Genomic DNA, 19,127 nt, shown 5'->3' with positions numbered 1-19,127 from the left:
GTTTGTAACAGGTAGAAGAAAGCGTTTCCGATATGTTCTTGCCGAGTCCATCTAACTATGTCGCAAACTATAAAAGCTAGAAAGTTAGAATTTGGGATATAGATTCTTGAGCTTCTTGAGAAGCACAATATTATTTCAGCAGGGTGCCACGCCCACCTCAACGCCCATACCGCTTAAAGCTAAATAGCGTCCACATATTTTAGAAGCCTGAAAACATTTAAATGAGAACGCCATTCACTAAAAAGTTATAAGCAGGTTAAGTGTGCAATCTTGGGGACAATCACTTTGCATATCTCCATCACCCTCGCACTCCTCTTAGCTAAGTGTCCGGTATTCGATAGTCGATGGCATCGACTACAGCGTTCTCTCTTGTTTGTATATTGATTCAACCCAACACTTTTTAAGTAGAAGAATGCAAGAGTTTTAAAACTAGAACGTATTAAAAAGAATAAGGGGCAATACGACCATGGAATTCCCACCAATTTTTCGATCGTTCCTATGGCAGCTAAAATTTAATTCAAAATTCAGAATTGGTGGGAATTCTAATTTTCCGATCGTTCCTATGGCAGCTATATGATATAGTCGTCCGATTTTGATAAAATTAAGTTCAAAATTTAAAACTAATTACAAAATTTTATTTCCAAGCGTAGGAGTTTATATGTTAAAAAACACCAAAGAAATAATATTTTTAAATTTTTTTCCCGATTATTCTTATGAGAGCTATAAGACATAGTTGTCCGATCCGGCTGGTTCCGACTTATATACTACCTGCAAAAGAAAGAAGACCTTTGGAAAAGTTTCAGCCCGGTAGCTCTCAAACTGAGAGACTAGTTTGCGTAGAAACGGACGGACAGAAGGACATGGCTAGACCGACTCGTCTAGTGATGCTGATCAAGAATATATATAATCTATGGAGTGAGAATCGTCTCCTTCACTGCGTTGCAAGCTTCTGACTCTCTGCCGATACAAACATAGGTTTAGGTAGTTACAGCAATTCCCCAAAAATGCTAGGCCTTACAATCAACCATAGACACAACTGGAAATCTCAAAAACATCACTAAACTCTGCAATTAGAACAGCACTGAGAGCATACCGCTTCACACTTATTAACAACTTACTGAAAAAAAAATTTTTTCCATGCTAAATGTCAAAGCTACAAGCAAAACTCTATCCCCCTATAGTATTCCAACAACTCGTCCACGTCATCTATACAGATGGTCCGAAAGCCGGTGAAATTACCACCTCCAGCATAACCAGCGATTGCGAAACAATAAAAACGGGACTCCTACCTAACTTCTCCTCTGTATTATCGAGTGAGATCATAGCAATCCAGGAAGCCATAGAAATCTGCACAAAATTTCAAGGCAAACAGGCCATCTGAACCGACTCACTTTCATGAGTTTCCGCTGTTATAAACCACCCAACACTTCCCAAAAATAAAAACTTATTTGGATCCCAAGGAATAATTGGCTACGAGAACGCGAACAACGCTGCCAAAATTACAGCCAAATTCCCTCCAATTTACACTGCCAACCAAAACCGAAACGACATTTCCCATTCCTAACTCTTCTCAAACAAATTATTACCACACATTCCTAACTACTGCTCACTACATATACAGAACAAAAACAAACCTGTGCCCATTGTTCAACAATCGGTAGATTCGACACCTTATTTGTAGCTGCCCCACTTTTACCATGCAAAGACCCTCTATTCCTCCAAACCCCTACCCCATCACCATAATAGCCAACCCAACAGTTAAAAAATCACATACAAAATATGAAATACAATCCTTGTAAAAACAACCTAAATTAAAATCTTTTACAAATATTAAATGTTTCAAGTATTATAGTAATATTATTTAATATTATAGTAATCCCACAAGCCAACTCAAGCCACGATCCGAAGGGCTTAGCTACAATGGCTTTTTTTTTGCTAGCATGAATATTGTGGGATCCACAGGTTTGGGCGGCTTGACGGCGTTAGAGTGAGCGTGGCACACTGACGAAACAAACTACAGGTGCGCGAGAAGCTCAGGGATCTACATGCCAAGTCCCATCTTTCCGCGATCTCAGCGTTCATATTTACGAACAGACAGACGGACTCGGCTAGATCGACTAGGCTAGTGATCCTGATCAACAATATATATACTTTATGGGGTAGGAAACGCCTCCTTCTACCTGTTACATACTTTCCGACAAATCTAGTATACCCTTTTACTCTACAAATTATGGGTAAATAATTTAAAACAATTAAGAATTTAGTAACCATTTGTGCTTTTAATTCTAGAGTGTTTGGCGAGCTTAAGATCATGCTTGTAATTAATAATATTGTCAAACTAATTATATTTATAACACATTTTTTTACGACTTCAATTAAATTAAAAAATATTTGAATTACAGGGTATTTTGATCAGTTAATTATTTTCCATTTTTGACCGGTTTCCAACTCTAAATGTTTATTGGCTGGACCCAAAAGGCATTTTCCATAATAATTTGGCGGATTTCCAAAGTATTTTTCTATAGTATCCTGCAAGTCATTGATAGTTACCGATAGCATTCGAGACCTGTACTTCTCTAAACATTCCTGGGATACTTCATAAAGAAAGTAATCAATGCCAATATTTCCTGGAGCTATAGGAGAGTCTAATTGCTGCAGCACACCAAGCTTTGCCTCAAAAAGAGATTGTTGATCAATCAAATTTTTTTCCGATCGTAGCCATTCATAAGTTTTGTCGAACACGTCTAGGGTTTTGGAAGAATGTGGATCTCGATAACTATAAAAGCTAAAATAGCCGTCTGAGTTGATCCTTGCACCAGCTCCATAGGCGCCATTCTGCTCCCGAACCACAGGCAGTAAATACTTGGCTGATAATACTTTCGCCAAAATTCGCAGTGTGGGATGGTCTTGGTGAAGATATGGAACAGCGAAAAATGCCTTTGCGCAATAGTTGACTGGTATGTTCATTAAGTATTGTTGACAGCTTGGGTCGAAAAAATGGATCTTACTACATGTGTAGGTTTTTTCAAAGTCTGGCAATGTTTTTAAAAAATCTTCGTAATGTTTAATAGCCGATGACAAGTAAGATGGTGTACTGTTAATTACCATACGCATATTACTCTTGGTAAATACCTTCCTTCCAATCGATGCTAACTTATCACGAATTTCAAACTCGTTAGTCACTTGTAAGAAATTTTTCATGAAATTTATATGATCTACGCCGGATAAAAGACACTTAAGTTTACCAGCATCACTAACTAATGAAGTCGCTCCTAATATAGCAAACAAATGACCAGAGCTTGACACTCCTACAGATATGTTTGATACATAATTGTCAATAAGCATTTTAAGACGGCCCAAATCGTTAAATCTAAAGTTTGTAAGCAACTCTTGGCACAAATCAAACATGTTCAAAACATTTTTTTCAAGTGCGTGTGTGGCCATCATTAAACTGACCCTGTAACTCTTTGCATCATTCACATCTTCAATTAAATTTACAGTAAAATGGATGCCACCGGTTTTTAAAAGAACTTGCTTATCGAATTCCTGATGATTATACGTTGCGGTGCCTATGGCACTAATTACATTGCAAAACAGAGGCACAAGCTGTGTTTCTTCTATGCTCAGATCCGTTATATTAAACAGGCACTTAAAATATGTAATATCGTTTGTCGAGACTTTGCATATCTGGGTCTGAACTTTTTGGATAAGTCGATTAAAAACTTTCGGTATTTTTGGTGGCTCGCTGACATCGTTCATTGTCAGACACGGTAATACTTCAGTATTCGATTTAGTTCTTTGAAATGCATCTAGTATTAGTCCATTCTTATACATTTGGTTTAACTTTTTTTTACCAAGGTTTTTTACTTTTTGCCTTACCAACTCCAATTCAGCTTTTGTAAAGTTATCTTCATATAACTCATCAGGCGACATGGTCAATGTTAGTCTATGATTGTTATTGGCAAAGTATTGTTCCATTTTGTCTTGAAAATAGTTATTGTTCTGACGTAAACTTGCCCGCAGCCTTGATATCATATTTGACACGCGGAGATTACTGACTACGTCGCCTTCATGATTCCACAAAGCTGTAGAATTAAGCAACAACAATATTCCGAAGTTGGAACTCTGGTGTTTTAGTGACAACTCAAGATTGTGCAAAACGCTTTCGATGTGCTGTGACTCAAACCCATAAACCATAGCGTTAAAAATGGTTTGATCAAAACGTTCGATAAACTTCGTAAAGTCTTTAACTCGAAGATCTTGTAATCCCACGACGAAAGCTGTGTTCTTAGAGTTCGATAAATATCCTGTGCATTGGTTGTAACCGCCAGAAAAGTTTGGTTCTATTAGGTTTTTGAAAAATGCCGAGTTGGGTCCACGTATTAGTACCTCAGACAGGACATTTAATTCAAAACTTTCGTAAATGTTGGTCAAGTCACACATTAGCAGCGCGATAGCGATTTGGTTCTGCTTATCAATTGTCGCACCCATATTATCTAGTCTACTCGAAATGTGAACGTTGCGCGCTTTTGTCCATCTCTCTTGCTGAGGAATCCGACTGTACGAGTTGTCAATCCAAGTTTGCTTTGATAAATACTCTTTATCAAGAAGTTGTAGTGTTTTGTTTGGATCAAATAAGCCGTAGGAGTATATACGGCAGTTACTTGGATGATAGTATTTTTTGTGAAAATCAACTAAATCAGAATGAGTTAACTTAGGTATATCTAATGGATTCCCCCCAGACACATGACCATATGTATGGTCAGGAAAAACATTACTAAGTAGACTCTGACCAAATACGTGTGCATTTTCAGAAAAGGCTCCCTTCATTTCGTTGTAAACCACTCCTTTGATCACAATCTGTGAATTTTTATCATGTATATCCTTATTCTCAAGTCTCCAGCCCTCTTGGAGAAAATCCAAATACGCAAGATTCGGCCTAATCAGAAAAGAGAAAATTAAAATTTACATTTGTTCATTTTTTTGATCCTACCTAAATACGGCATCCAAGTAAATGCGCTGCAAATTCCTAAAGTCCATCTCATTAATAGTGGAAAAGGGATAAATCGTATAATCCGGTCCAGTCATTGCATTCATAAACGTCGCTACCGAGCGATTAAGCATTTTAAAGAAAGGATCCCGAACAGGATATTTTTTTGAACCGCATAACGATAAGTGCTCTAATATATGTGGAAGGCCAGTAGAATCAAAAGGTGTTGTTCGAAAATTAATGGAAAATACGTTACTAGCATCATTTCGGTCGATATGCCATAATTCAGTACCAGTGCACTCATGACGCAACGTATAAGACGTAAGCTTAAGTTCAGAAATGTGATCCACGCGTTCGCATCGGAAGCCATGGTATATTTTTCCTTCTGCATAAATGTATTCCCGTTTATTTATTACACTTGGCATATTTACTTGATTTATTGAGAATAATTTGGCTCCAGACATCTCAAATTTAGATAATTTCTTGAATTGAGCCCGCACGAAATGGGTATGTGCAGACCTCAGCAATTTCAACCCAGATAACATCGTTGTGTTTACAAATGATAAACACATTTTTAACATAAACTTAACTATGTGAGTATGTAAGTATCCACGGCTCAAAAGGATTTAAATCAGCTGGCTATATGGATGACCAAAAAAGGAGCTATTAATACATGTCTGTTCTAAACGTTAAAAAGATTTTCTAGTAAACAAAACGGGACAACGCAAAATAACAACTATCAACTCACTTTAAATAAACAAATTCAATTTTAACGCTATTGACAAGTGGCTATAAAACATAATACATATAAATATTAAAATCGCTGGTATGACTTTTTCAGTAATGTCGCAAATACTGGCTATAGAATTGTTTGTTCGTCAAAATAGCGCCAGTGAGTTAGCATCGAATGTGGAATAGTGGGATTGGAATATTGGGTATTTATACCCGTTATTCGTAAAGTAAAAGAAAATTTGAGAAAATTGCTGGGCCGAGTTAAAACGATAAATGAAAAGTCGTTTAATACAGAACCACCATGTAAATAGCTTACCATACACTAAGCGTTTCCGACCCCATAAAGTATATATATTCTTGATCAAGATCACTAGCCGAGTCGATCTAGCCATGTCCGTCTGTCCGTCTGTGCTTCCGTCTGGATGAACGCTGAGATCTCGGGAACTATATGAGCTAGGCTATTGGGATTTGGCATGCAGACTCTTCAGCAGGGTGCCACGCCCACTCTAACGCCCACAAACTTCAAAAAATCGTGTATATGAACGCGGATATCTCGCAAACTATCAAAGATAGAGAATTGGGATCTCAGATTTAGATTCCGTAGCCTTTTACGCAGCGCAAGTTTGTTACGCCAATATGCCACGCCCACTCACAAACCGCCCAAACATGTGGCGCCCACAATTTTCATGCTAGATAAAAAATTTTAACTGAAATGTATTGGTCTCGTCAATACATATCGATTGATTTAAAGTTTGCCACACTCATTCTACCGCCCATAACGCTTAAATCATATATTGAGATCACGGGTAGGTGGCGCATTTCAATCTCGCTTGCATATCTCCATTTCCCTTTGGTCCCTTTAGCTGAGTAACGGGTATCTGATAGTCGAGGTACTCGACTATAGCGTTCTTTCTTGTTTTATTTTATATATTTTCTGGCTTTAAAGCCTAGTACTCACATCGACGAAAATAGCGAGCTAACGCTTTTCGTCGGGTCTGTTCTCAGCGCAGTACTCAGATGAGCTAAGGAAATACCAGAAAAAATACCAGATTCAGCGAGTGAATTTCGATTAACGCAGTTAGCCGCGGCTTAAAGAATAAGAAACTTAATCTTTGGCGGTGTTCGTGCAAATTAAATATGGAAGGAAAACTCCAAAAACGCGTAAAGGAGGTGTGTGCAGATGAAGAAGGACGCCTAGTCCAAGCTGTGTCCCATTATTGTGAGATTTCACGGACAGGAAGCAATATCACAACAGGGCCAATCCGTAGAATGGTTGAAGGGGATCTTACTACATGTGTTGGTTTTTTCAAAGTCTGGCAATGTTTTCAAAAAATCTTCGTAATGTTTAATAGCCGATGACAAGTAAGATAGTGTACTGTTAATTACCACACGCATATTATTCTTGGTAAATACCTTCCTTCCAATCGATGCTAACTTATCACGAATTTCAAGCTCGTTAGTTACTTGTAAGAAATTTTTCATGAAATTTATATGATCTACGTCGGATAAAAGACACTTAAGTTTACCAGCATCACTAACTAATGAAGTCGCTCCTAATATAGCAAACAAATGACCAGAGCTTGACACTCCTACAGCTTTGTTTGATACATAATTGTCAATAAGCATTCTAAGACGGTCCAAATCTTTAAATCTAAAGTTTGTAAGCAACTCTTGGCACAAATCAATCATGTTCAAAACATTTTTTTCAAGTGCGTGTGTGGCCATCATTAAACTGACCCTCTCTTTGTATCATTCACATCTTCAATTAAATTTACAGTAAAATGGATGCCACCGGTTTTTAAAAGAACTTGCTTATCGAATTCCTGATGATTATACGTTGCGGTGCCTATGGCACTAATGACATTGCAAAACAGAGGCACAAGCTGTGATTCTTCCATGCTCAGATCCGTTATATTAAACAGGCACTTAAAATATGTAATATCGTTTGTCGAGACTTTGCATATCTGGGTCTGAACATTTAGGATATGTCGAATAAAAACTTTCGGTATTTTTGGTGGCTCGCTGACATCGTTCATTGTCAGACACGGTAATACTTCAGTATTTGTTTTAGTTCTTTGAAATGCATCTAGTATTAATCCATTCCTATACATTTGGTTTAACTTTTTTTTACCAAGGTTTTTTACTTTTTGCCTTACCAACTCCAATTCAGCTTTTGTAAAGTTATCTTCATATATCTCATCAGGCGACATGGTCAATGCTAGTCTATGATTGTCATTGGCAAAGTATTGTTCCATTTTGTCTTGAAAATAGTTATTGTTCTGACGTAGACTTGCCCGCAGCCTTGATATCATATTTGATACGCGGAGATTACTGACTACGTCGCCTTCATGATTCCACAAAGCTGTAGAATTAAGCAACAACAATATTCCGAAGTTGGAACTCTGGTGTCTTAGTGACAACTCAAGATTGTGCAAAACGCTTTCGATGTGCTGTGACTCAAACCCATAAGCCATAGCGTTAAAAATGGTTTGATCAAAACGTTCGATAAACTTCGTAAAGACTTTAACTCGAAGATCTTGTAATCCCACGACGAAAGCTGTGTTCTTAGAGTTCGATAAATATCCTGTGCATTGGTTGTAACCGCCAGAAAAGTTTGGTTCTATTAGGTTTTTGAAAAATGCAGAGTTGGGTCAATTAGTACCTCAGACAGGACATTTAATTCAAAACTTTCGTGAATGTTGGTCAAGTCACACATTAGCAGCGCGATAGCGATTTGGTTCTGCTTATCAATTGTCGCACCCATATTATCTAGTCTACTCGAAATGTGAACGTTGCGCGCTTTTGTCCATCTCTCTTGCTGAGGTATCCGCCTGTACGAGTTGTCAATCCAAGTTTGCTTTGATAAATACTCTTTATCAAGAAGTTCTAGTGTTTTTTTTGGATCAAATAAGCCGTAGGAGTATATACGGCAGTTACTTGGATGAAAGTATTTTTTGTGAAAATCAACTAAATCAGAATAAGATAACTGAGGTATATCTAATGTATTCCCCCCAGACACATGACCATATGTATGGTCAGGAAAAACATTACTAAGTAGACTCTGACCAAAGGCTACCTTCATTTCGTTGTGAACCACTCCTTTGATCACAATCTGTGAATTTTTATCATGTATATCCTTATTCTCAAGTCTCCAGCCCTCTTGGAGAAAATTCAAATACGCAAGATTCGGCCTAATCAGAAAAGAGAAAATTAAAATTTACATTTGTTCATTTTTTTGATCCTACCTAAATACGGCATCCAAGTAAATGCGCTGCAAATTCCTAAAGTCCATCTCATTAATAGTGGAAAAGGGATAAATCGTATAATCCGGTCCAGTCATTGCATTCATAAACCTCGCTACCGAGCGATTAAGCATTTTAAAGAAAGGATTCCGGACAGTAAATTTTTTTGAACCGCATAGCGATAAGTGCTCTAATATATTTGGAAGGCCAGTAGAATCAAAAGGTGTTGTTCGAAAATTAATGGAAAATACGTTACTAGCATCATTTCGGTCGATATGCCACAATTCAGTACCAGTGCACTCATGACGCAACGTATAGGACGTAAGCTTAAGTTCAGAAATGTGATCCACGCGTTCGCATCGGCAGCCATGATATATTTTTAGTTCTGCATAAATGTATTCCCGTTTATTTCTTACACTAGTGGTGGAGATCTACTAGACAATCCCAGTGGAAAGAAACATGCCGAGTGGGACTTTGCAAGCGGCCAATCTTCTCAGTCACATGTCCATTAAGGAATCAGTTTATGATTCAGTATGGTAACGCTTAAATTAACGCTTTGACCGCCCAAGGCATATCGTGAACTGCTTGCTGGATACTTTGATGGGACTGGCTGCTGCCCCCAACGGCGAGGTGTCTAATCTATGCAAACTTACTTATGGCGCCAATAAAATCATTCGTGGGCTTTATCACACCGCTCAATAAGTTCCCGGCCTAACAAGGAAAAACACTTTTTTTTTTGAAAATTTTGTTTTATTCATCAATATAGTTTCCATCTACGGCTATACACTCAGTCCAGCGCTTCTCCAACCTTTCTATGCCATTTTTGTAGAAAGATGAACTTTTACCCTCAAAATAGGTCTCAGTATCGACAATCACCTCTTCATTTGATCGATATCTCTTGCCTTGGAGGTGCTTTTTGAGATCTGAAGAAAGCCAGTAGTCACTGGGCCATATCTGGAGAATAAGGTGGGTGCGGCAGAAGTTCGAACCTCAATTCACTCAATTTCACCATTGTTGCCATAGACTTGTGGCATGGAGCATTATCCTGGTGAAACAGTGGTTTCTTCTTGGCCATATGTGGACGTTTTTCCTTGATAACGCGATCCAATCGATCCAGCAGTTTTTTATAATATTCGCTGTTTATTGTTTTACCTTTTTCCAGGTAGTCTATAAATAAAATCCCATGTGCATCCCAAAATACAGAAGCCATAACCTTACCCGCCGATATTTGTGTTTTGGGACGCTTCGGACGGCTTTCACCGGCTACCACCCACTCAGAAGTCTGACGACTGGATTCTGGAGTATAGTGGTGTATCCAGGTTTCATCCATGGTTACGTAACGGCGAAAAAAATCGGTCCTATTGCGCTTCAACATGCTTAAACACGTCTCGGAAGCATCGATGCGTTGTTGCTTTTGGTCCGGTGTTAGCAATTGTTCATGTAATATCGTAAACACACTGCCTTCCGATATCTTTGAGGCATCAGCTATCTCCTTTAATTTCAATTTGCGATCGGCCAATGCCATTTTTCGGATTTTTGCCACATTTTCTGGCGTAACTGCTGTTTTTGGGCGACCACTGCGTTCAGCGTCTTTGGTGACCACACGACCACGTTTAAATTCATTGTACCAATCTTTGATGGTTGATTTTCCCGGAGAAGAATCTGGGTAATGTTTATCAAGCCAAGCTTTTGGTTCTACTGTATTTTTTCGTATCAAAAAACAGTGCTTAATCAGGACACGAAACTCCTTTTTTTCCATATTGTAGAAAAACCCAAAGGTTGTATTACTTAAAAATTTGTAACTTAAAAGCACGTGGTCACAGAGTTGTATAATTTTTACACAGAGCTTATGATAATCGACACTTTCGATAAAAAATATCTATATTTGCTTACTACTGCTCCTTATATGTCGGGCCGCGAACTAATTGAGCGATGCGATATGTGGTGGGAGAGACCAGCCGGGACTGCTGGGTGGTGATCTTGTACATGCTAAAATTGACCCCGCCTCGAGAAAGAAGTGGGTAGAGGACACCAGAGGCGCTGCTTCACCAACCGTTACAGACTTGTTTAAATTACTTAATGATCGTTGCCAGGATTTTGAGTTAAGCCAAGCTATATCGGCAATAAAACTCGATCTTGGCAGGACAAGCCTGCCAAAGCGAATCGCGCACTTATTGCAGTTAACTGTGACAATTGCGGTAAGTGTGGCTCTGCTGACCATTAGCTGTGTAGATGCTGGCAATTTCAGAGTCTGAACACCGAACAGCTGAACTCCTTTGTGAAAGGAAAGTCGCTTTGCTTCAATTGTTGTCGCAGCCCATGTGCTGGGCAAAATCACACCATCACTTCAACGGGACGACATTGACGAAAATGCTTTAAGGATCTACAATGGGCTCCAATTTTCTGGGAAATGAAAAAATTTGGTCTGTTCTGTCAGGTGAGAAAAAATATGACATCGATGGAAATATTATTGCCATGAGCTCGATCTTGGAATAGATAATCACTTCCGTTGCAATGCCGCACCCATCAACCGCCAAAACGCTCATGACTACTGTTGACATAAACGCCTCTCTTCAACGCTTTTGGGAGACCGAGGATAGCACTGAGCATACACAACGAGACCCTTCGCACGAAAAGGGGGAGCAGCACTTTCTGACCACACATTCCCGAGTCCTAGACGGCAAATACATCGTTGTTTGAAGACAGACGCAAACGGCCACGCTCTAAATGACGCCTTACATATCGGACCCAGCATTCAACGTATTCGATTTCAAATGCACAAGCTTGTGTTTTCGGCGGACATAGTCCAAATGTTTCGCCAGATCCGGGTAGCCCCTGAGCACCGCAACCTTCAACGGATCGTATGGAGAGACGCTCTTTCAACTCTGCACAGTCACCTATGGAACGCGCTGTGCAACGTTTCCTGCTGTCAGAGTACTGGAACAACTAGCGCGAGATCATCAGGATAAGTCTTCCATAGCCTCAAAAATTGTGCTAGACTTTTACGTAGACGATGTCCTTACCAATAACCAGTGCGGTTTAAGTTTTAGGAATGCAATGGAATCCCCAAGACGACGCCCTACATAACATCACTTTCTACGCAGCCAGATGCTACTAATCGGCAAGTATTGTCTCACGAATATTTGAACCTCTAGGTGTTTTGGCGCCTGTGGTAGTAGAGTTCAAGATCCTTTTCCAAGAACTCTGGCTTCTTGACCTGGACTGGGATTCAAAACTCCCACCGAAGCTGGCTGGAGTGGTGACATACCTGTCGTGACGATATCAACCACATAACACACTTAAGGATCCCACGTTATGTACACAACGAATGGGAAAAATCAAATTACATGGATCTTCAGACGCATCTATAAAGGCGTATGCCGCTGTCGTATACAGCCGTGAAAGCAATACAGACGGCATCTGGTGGGTGTCTCTTATGGCAGCTTAAACACGCGTTGCGCCACTAAAGCAACAATGTCTTCCTCGGCTGGAACTCTGAGGTGCGATATTGCTCACTCGCCTTCTCCGAGCTGTACAAGAAGGCTTGCATCACGAGGATATAATTTTGCATGCTTGGTGCGATTCCACAGTTATCCTTTCGTGGTACTTTCGTCCGTACTTCGGAGATCCTGGATGTCATACCACGCAGCGCATGACATCACGTTGGCTCAAAGGATAACACCGCCGACTGCGCATAGATGCGAATGTTAGCAGCTAATCTCATGAGCTACGAGTTGTGGTGGAAGGGTCCACATTGGCTTCACCGCAACGATCTGCTTGCTTCAAAGCTGCATAGTGGCAACAATCTTAACACAATTTTGGAAACGCCCATAATGGATGGGATGAAATCCTCCTCCTTATCCAGCCGTATTGAATCTGAAGCTGAAGCGTCGCCGATGTAGTGTCTATCGCTTCGAGTTTCTTCCTGGAGCAAGCTGAATCGCTGCGCTGCTTATGTTCTACGCTTTATTAATCGAAGCAGAATGCAGAAACTGATTCCGTCAAGCCTCACACTCACGCTTGAGGAAATCAGCGAGGCACGCATTTATTGTCTAAGTCAGGCTCAAGGAAGCTTCTCGTCTGATCTACACCTGCAAAGGGGAAAAGCTGTGGCAAATTTTCCAACACTTCGAACACTCTCACCCATGGTTTGCGAGAACGGCTTGCTTCGTGTAGGTGGGTGCCTTACAAACTCGCTACTACCGGAGGAAGTCAAGCACACAATTCTTGTGCCGAAACATCACAGCATTTCCCTGCTTATTTTGGAACTCGAACACAGGGTACATCTTCATCCAGGTGTGACAGCACTTTTCGTCATCGTTCGCCAACATTATTGAATAGTTGGGGCACGCAACTTGATTCGCAAGCTGACACATGCTTGTCACATGTCAACGCCACCAAACAACTGATCGATACATGGCGGACTTGCCAGCTGTTCGGGTACGTCAAGCATACCGATTTGAAAATACTATGCCGGACCGCTTTTACTCAAAGTGCACAAGGGACGGAGACCTCAAAAGAAAAAGGGATACATTCATCTGCCTTGTGACCTCCGAAATTTATCGCTGCACTTCGCCGATGTATCTCCCGTTGAGGCAAGTGCACCCGCATCTTCAGCGGCAACGCAACTCTGTGGGAGCAAAGGAAGTGTTAGACGATATGTATAAGCTCAACCTGTCGCAGCAGCATAACACTCAAGTAACCGAAGAGTTGGCAAGCGAGGGTATCAAACAGAGTTTTATACCACCACACGCACCCCACTGGGGCGGAAAATGGGAGTCAGATTTTCGCTCCGTGAAGTTACATCTGCGTCGTGTCACCTGGAATTCCATCCTCACATTTGACCAAATGTACACCCTTTTAACTCAAATTAAGTCCGTCGACCCGCACACCTGCTTATTGGACGCCCTTATACATCAGTCCTAGGATCGATCTTGGCCACGTAGCAGTTAACCGACTGGATTACTGGCAAAATGTCTAGGCAATGCTACAAGGCTTCTGGAAGAGATGGCATCAGGAGTACCTCACTACACTTCAACAGCGCCCTAAGTGGAATACGGAGAGGAAGAACGTAGCTACTGGGGATATGTCAATCATCGAGAATTCAAACACACCCCCTGCCGCTTGGACTTTAGCACGCATAATTGAAGTTTATCTAGGCAAGGATGGGTTGGTGAACTTGTTAGACCCATTTCTAAAATTGCCTCTCTGCCTGAAGCCTAGTACTCACATCGACGAAAACCGCGAGCTAACCTTAGGAGTTAGCGAGAGGCAAATATGCGGCTAACGCTTTTCGTCGGGTCTTTTTTTAGCGCGGTACTCAGATGAGCTACTGAAATACCAGAAAACAACCTTATTTAGCGAGTGAATTTCGATGAACGCCGTTAGCTTCGGCCCAAAGAATAAAAAATTAAATCTTTGACGGTGTTCGTGCAAAAGCGGTGTGGAATTCAAAAATTAACAAGGAAGAACGCTATAGTCGAGTACCTCGACTATCAGATACCCGTTACTCAGCTATATGGAGATATGCAAGCAGCAAAGCGAGATTAAAATGCGCCACCTACCGGCGGTATACAGATTTAAGCGTTATGGGCGTTAGAGTGGGCGTGGCAAATTTTTGGATCAATCGATAGGTATCGACGAGACCAATACATTTCAGTTAAAATTTTTTATCTAGCATGAAAATTGTGGGCGTCACAGGTTTTCGCGGTTTGTGGGCGTTAAAGTGGGCGTGGCAAACTTTTTTTGGGTCAATCGATAGGTATTGATGAGAACAATACATTTCAGTTAAAATTTTTATTCTAGCATCAAAACTGTAGGAGCCACAGTTTTGGGCGGTTTGTGGGCGTTAGAGTGGGCGTGGCACTGTGCCGAAACAAACTTGCGCTGCGTAAGAATCTCAGGAATCTGCACGCCAAATCTCAATAGCCTAGCTCCCATAGTTTCCGAGATCTTAGCGTTCATCCGGACGGACAGACAGACGGACAGACGGACAGACGGACATGGCTAGATCGACTCGGCTAGTGATCCTGATCAAGAATACATATACTTTGTGGGGTCGGAAACGCTTCCTTCTGCCTGTTACATACTTTCCGACGAATCTAGTATACCCTTTTACTCTACGAGTAACGGGTATAAAAATGGAAGGAAAACCCCAAAAACGTCTAAGGAGGTCTGTGCGGATGAAAAAGGACGCCCGCTAAGGGCCAGCTGAAGGACACTGGGCGACTGTATGCATTATCCATTTGCTAGTAGCCATGAAGAAATAATTGGCCGCTCATAACACTCCACTTAGGTTTAAATCGTATTAAGTTTTGCGTTGTTTTCCATTTTTTTCGGAGCAACTGAATTTTCTCTTAATGTTCTCTCCCTTCGGATACGGTTCGCTTTTCGCTTAAGTGACTTAAGCGTTCTTCCTTGTTTAAATTAATTGATGTATTAATTACAGGCCACACCCACAAAATTCGATAAAATTATTTTTCTGAGGCTGTCGTTTTTTTGCACGGCTGTTACGTGGGCATATTAGTGCCCGAGTCCTGACAGGGAGGCGTCCCATGTTCAGGCACCATTTGCCGGCATAAGCTACGTCGTATTCGGGTCGTGGGGTCTTGGTAAGCCTCTCTCCCCTTTAACATAACGAGAATAAATATTTTAAGTGGCTGGAAAATAATATTAGTTTATAAGGTTCGTCAGTCGTCATTCCACACCGCTGAAAAATTAACATTTAATTATTATATATAAAAATGTAAAATGTAGTTATTATGTATGAATATTATTATTAGAATTTTTAAAAGATTAATTCTTGATCTTAACTAGGAAGGTATTAACATTGGCCCAAAATACATTTCTATCTAAACGGGAGAGAACAATGACCGTTGGAACGGTAGAGATAATAATTGCCTTATCTGTCTTGTTACAGTGTGTAAGTGGTTAGAAATCTAGACGGAAGGTCTTTTGATAACAAATATAGAATTCTTACGTTAAACTGTGGATCATTGTCTATAGTCTTTGCTAATGCTTGTGTAGTGACCATGGTGCATGGATATATATATATGTATTCATAAAAGAAAACTGGGAACTTCGTTCCGACAAACTTACCCTGGGCGATGAGATCTCCACGCTCCGGATCCTGGGCTATGGGAGATGTTACAATTGGTTTATATATATATAAATACGTGCGATATTGGGTGGCGGCTTACAAAAACATACCACAAAAACCATAATGCTATAGTCGAGTACCTCGACTATCAGATACCCGTTACTCAGCTTAAGAAACCAAGGGGAAATGGAGATATACAAGCAGTAAAGCAAGATTAAAATGCGCCGCCTACCCGCGATCTCAATATATGGTTATGTGGGCGGTAGACTGATTTAAGCGTTTTAGGCGTTAGAGTGGGCGTGGCAAAATTTTTTTCTAGCATGAAAATTGTGGGCACCACAGGCTTTGGCGGTTTGTGGGTGTTAGGGTGGGCGTGGCAAACTTTTTTTGGATATTGAATCGATAGGTATTGACGAGACAAATACATTTCAGTTAAAATTTATTCACTAGAACGAAAATTGTGGGCACCACAGGCTTAGGCGTTTTGTGGGCGTGGCATATTCGCGTAGCAAACTTGCGCTGCGTACAAGCCTATGGAATCAAAATCTGAAAACTCAATAATCTATCTTTGATAGTTTCCGAGATATCCGCGTTCATACTTACGAACTTTTGAAGTTTGTGGGCGGTTTGTGGGCGTTGAAGTGGGCGTGGTAAACTTTTTTTTGGGTCAATCGATAGATATTGATAAAAACAACACATTTCAGTTAAAATTTGTATTTTACTTAGAGTGGGCTTGGCACCCAGCTGAAACAAACTTGCGCTGCGTAAGAACCTCAGGAATCTGCATGCCAAGTCTCAATGGCCTAGCTCTTATAGTTTCCGAGAAAGCGTTTATCCGGACGGACGGACAGATGGACATGGCTAGATCGACTAGTGATCCTGATGAAGAATATATATACTTTATGGGGTCGGAATCGCTTCCTTCCCCAACTAGGGGCCGATTTTACACAACTAGGTACCGCTAAGCTAACATGCCCCTTCTTTCCCTTTCTCGTCAGCTCAAATGTTCCAAACGGAAACTGCCTGCGTCTAGACCAGGAATCTGTCTAAAAACCACCTCCCGCCAGTCGTCGGAATTCAGGTTGTATGACCGATCATTCTCGGGCTCCACAACCGTTTCCCATTTCTCTGGACTCGAACCAAGCAAACGACCTGACTAACTAGCCTAGTACGTCGTGGGGCGTCGGCCAGAGAAACTAAAAAATCTTCCACTTCCCAAATACGTCAAGCAAAACCGAAAAGACGCGAACCAACCAAACGACCCGACAAATGTCTAGTACGTCGTGGGGCGTCGGCTTTGCGTTTCCTGTCAGTTTCCCCACCTCCCTTTCTGACCTGGATCGACAAACGAACAGTAGACCCGCACCGCAATGGCTAAATGCTTTACCGTAATGTTTGCGCTCCTGTTCTTTCTGGACTCGAACCTATCAAACGTCCTGGCAAATGCCTGGTACGTCATGGTGCGTCGACCAGAAAGCACATTTAAATTGTATTTACGTTAATTTCATTCAGTAGTCGGTCAGAACGTAGTTTCATGGTATTGTATTAAGGAAACCTCATAGTGCTAGATTTAAGGAAATTCTGGTAAGCTTGCCCATGAACGGAACAGAAAAATTATAGGATTGTAAAAGACTAAAATTAAAACACCTTTAAGTCAAGCCTCTATTCTGAGACAAAGTTCTGTTTGAGAGGCTTCTCAACACTGACAGTCACAGAAGTTGGGTACTTTAAAGTTACTAGTTTAAAGACAAAAACAAATAAATATAATTATTTAAGTTAAATTACTCATGACAAATAAATATGAAAGCTTTGCCATACCTAGGTGCATCCACTCCGATACCGCAGGCATCGAGAGGGTTGCCCCTAATAACATTCCTTAAGGAATATGAAAATTCATACCATTGGGCGCCAATTCTGTTCCATGAGCATATTAGTGCCCGAGTCCTGACAGGGACTTGGGCCGAGGGAGAGGCGTCCAATATTCAGGCACCATTTGCTGGCATAAGATACGTCGTATTCGGGTCGTGGGATCTTGGTAAGCCTCTCTCCTCTCCAACATAGCGAGAATAAATATTTAAAGTGCCTGGAAAATAATATTAGTCCATAAAGTTCGTCAGTCGTCAGTCCACACTGACCATATTCCCTCCCCTTCACACGTTCGTGTGCCAATGGATCGTCGACTTGGGCCAGGCTGCCTGCCACTGCACTCCACCCATTTTTCTGGCGATCTCGCCATTACACTGCTTTTTTTAAACGGGTCAGCTCCCGTGTTGGCCCAGTCAGGTAGACTGGACAAAGGCGTGTGGAAGCCGTCGGCATTAGCCGGCGCCGCCAGGCCTTTGTTTGCCGGCGTGCCTCCACTATTAGTTGGCCCAACCCCTAGGCTAGCGCCAGGGTGTTGTGCCCCCGATCCACTGCCCACCATTTCCCCGCCTGGGGAGTTCGATGGTACTGCAGGAAGCTTGGATCTTTTCCCGCAGTATCCTGCTGTTCTTCGATCGGACTTTAATATTTTTATAAATTATTTAATAAAAGGGATAAATCTTAGTAATAAGGTTTATGGTTTTTTTATTTTCTAATTTTTTAAAAGAGCCGCCCAAAATTCCCTACGTGCTACGGCACGCACTTATGTGCTTGGCCTGCACCCTGTCCGAAGCTTGCTGCTATAGCACCCGCAGCCCCTTTCGCTCACTACGATCAGCTGGTCGCGCAAGCGCTTTCCACCACTGATTCGGTGTTAGCGAAAATAGAAAGCGCGAGTGAAAAAAAATTTGCAACTGCTAAACAAACAACGAGTGGAAAGTAATAAGAGGCAGAGATGCCTCCCCTCCCTCACCTACGACCGGCCCCTGCCTGGCCGCCAAACCTGTTGGGGGTAGATTCCCAAGCTGCTCCTGGATGTCGTCCACGGCCTCCCGACCACCAGCTGATGTCTAGGTGCGTGTCCCAAGTGCTCCACGCCGGATGGCCGGCTGCACTTCTGGATTTATGCTGAAAACTTTAGGGAATAAACGGAGCGATTTTAGAACGCGTCCGCACTCTCTGCTTTCACCACTCTCAGGCA

General features: G+C 41.4%; 1 protein-coding gene and 1 pseudogene across 2 annotated transcripts; both read right to left on the bottom strand.

Annotated features, from left to right (window-relative positions):
• Window positions 1-2,259: 2,259 nt before the first annotated feature.
• On the bottom strand, window positions 2,260-5,870 carry LOC139354918 (presequence protease, mitochondrial). Of its 2 annotated transcripts, none has more exons than XM_070999165.1 (3): window positions 5,739-5,870; window positions 4,994-5,672; window positions 2,260-4,939 (listed from the first exon to the last, which is right to left on the bottom strand). In XM_070999165.1, the coding sequence occupies exons 2-3, from the start codon at window positions 5,569-5,571 to the stop codon at window positions 2,413-2,415; spliced, it is 3,105 nt and encodes a 1,034-aa protein (XP_070855266.1). In that variant the 5' UTR covers window positions 5,572-5,672; window positions 5,739-5,870; the 3' UTR covers window positions 2,260-2,412. The 2 variants fall into 2 exon arrangements, with proteins under 2 accessions (XP_070855266.1, XP_070855265.1); XM_070999164.1 differs by having other exon boundaries at window positions 4,994-5,629; window positions 5,739-5,866.
• A 1,064-nt stretch (window positions 5,871-6,934) lies between these two features.
• Window positions 6,935-10,294, bottom strand: LOC139354904 (presequence protease, mitochondrial-like; annotated as a pseudogene).
• Window positions 10,295-19,127: the final 8,833 nt, after the last annotated feature.

The sequence above is a fragment of the Drosophila suzukii genome, unplaced genomic scaffold (genome assembly GCF_043229965.1).
Source record: "Drosophila suzukii unplaced genomic scaffold, CBGP_Dsuzu_IsoJpt1.0 scf_4, whole genome shotgun sequence".
NCBI lineage: Eukaryota > Metazoa > Arthropoda > Insecta > Diptera > Drosophilidae > Drosophila > Drosophila suzukii.
The sequence above is the reverse complement of the archived record's forward strand: the minus strand, read 5'-3'. Positions and strand labels throughout refer to the sequence as shown.

Excerpts from the sequence above, each read along its gene's own strand:
- LOC139354918 (XM_070999165.1), bottom strand. The coding sequence starts at position 5,571 with ATGTTAAAAATGTGTTTATCATTTGTAAACACAACGATGTTATCTGGG. Across the intron at positions 4,940-4,993 it reads TACTTGGATGCCGTATTTAG|GCCGAATCTTGCGTATTTGG; the intron begins GTAGGATCAAAA and ends TTTTCTGATTAG.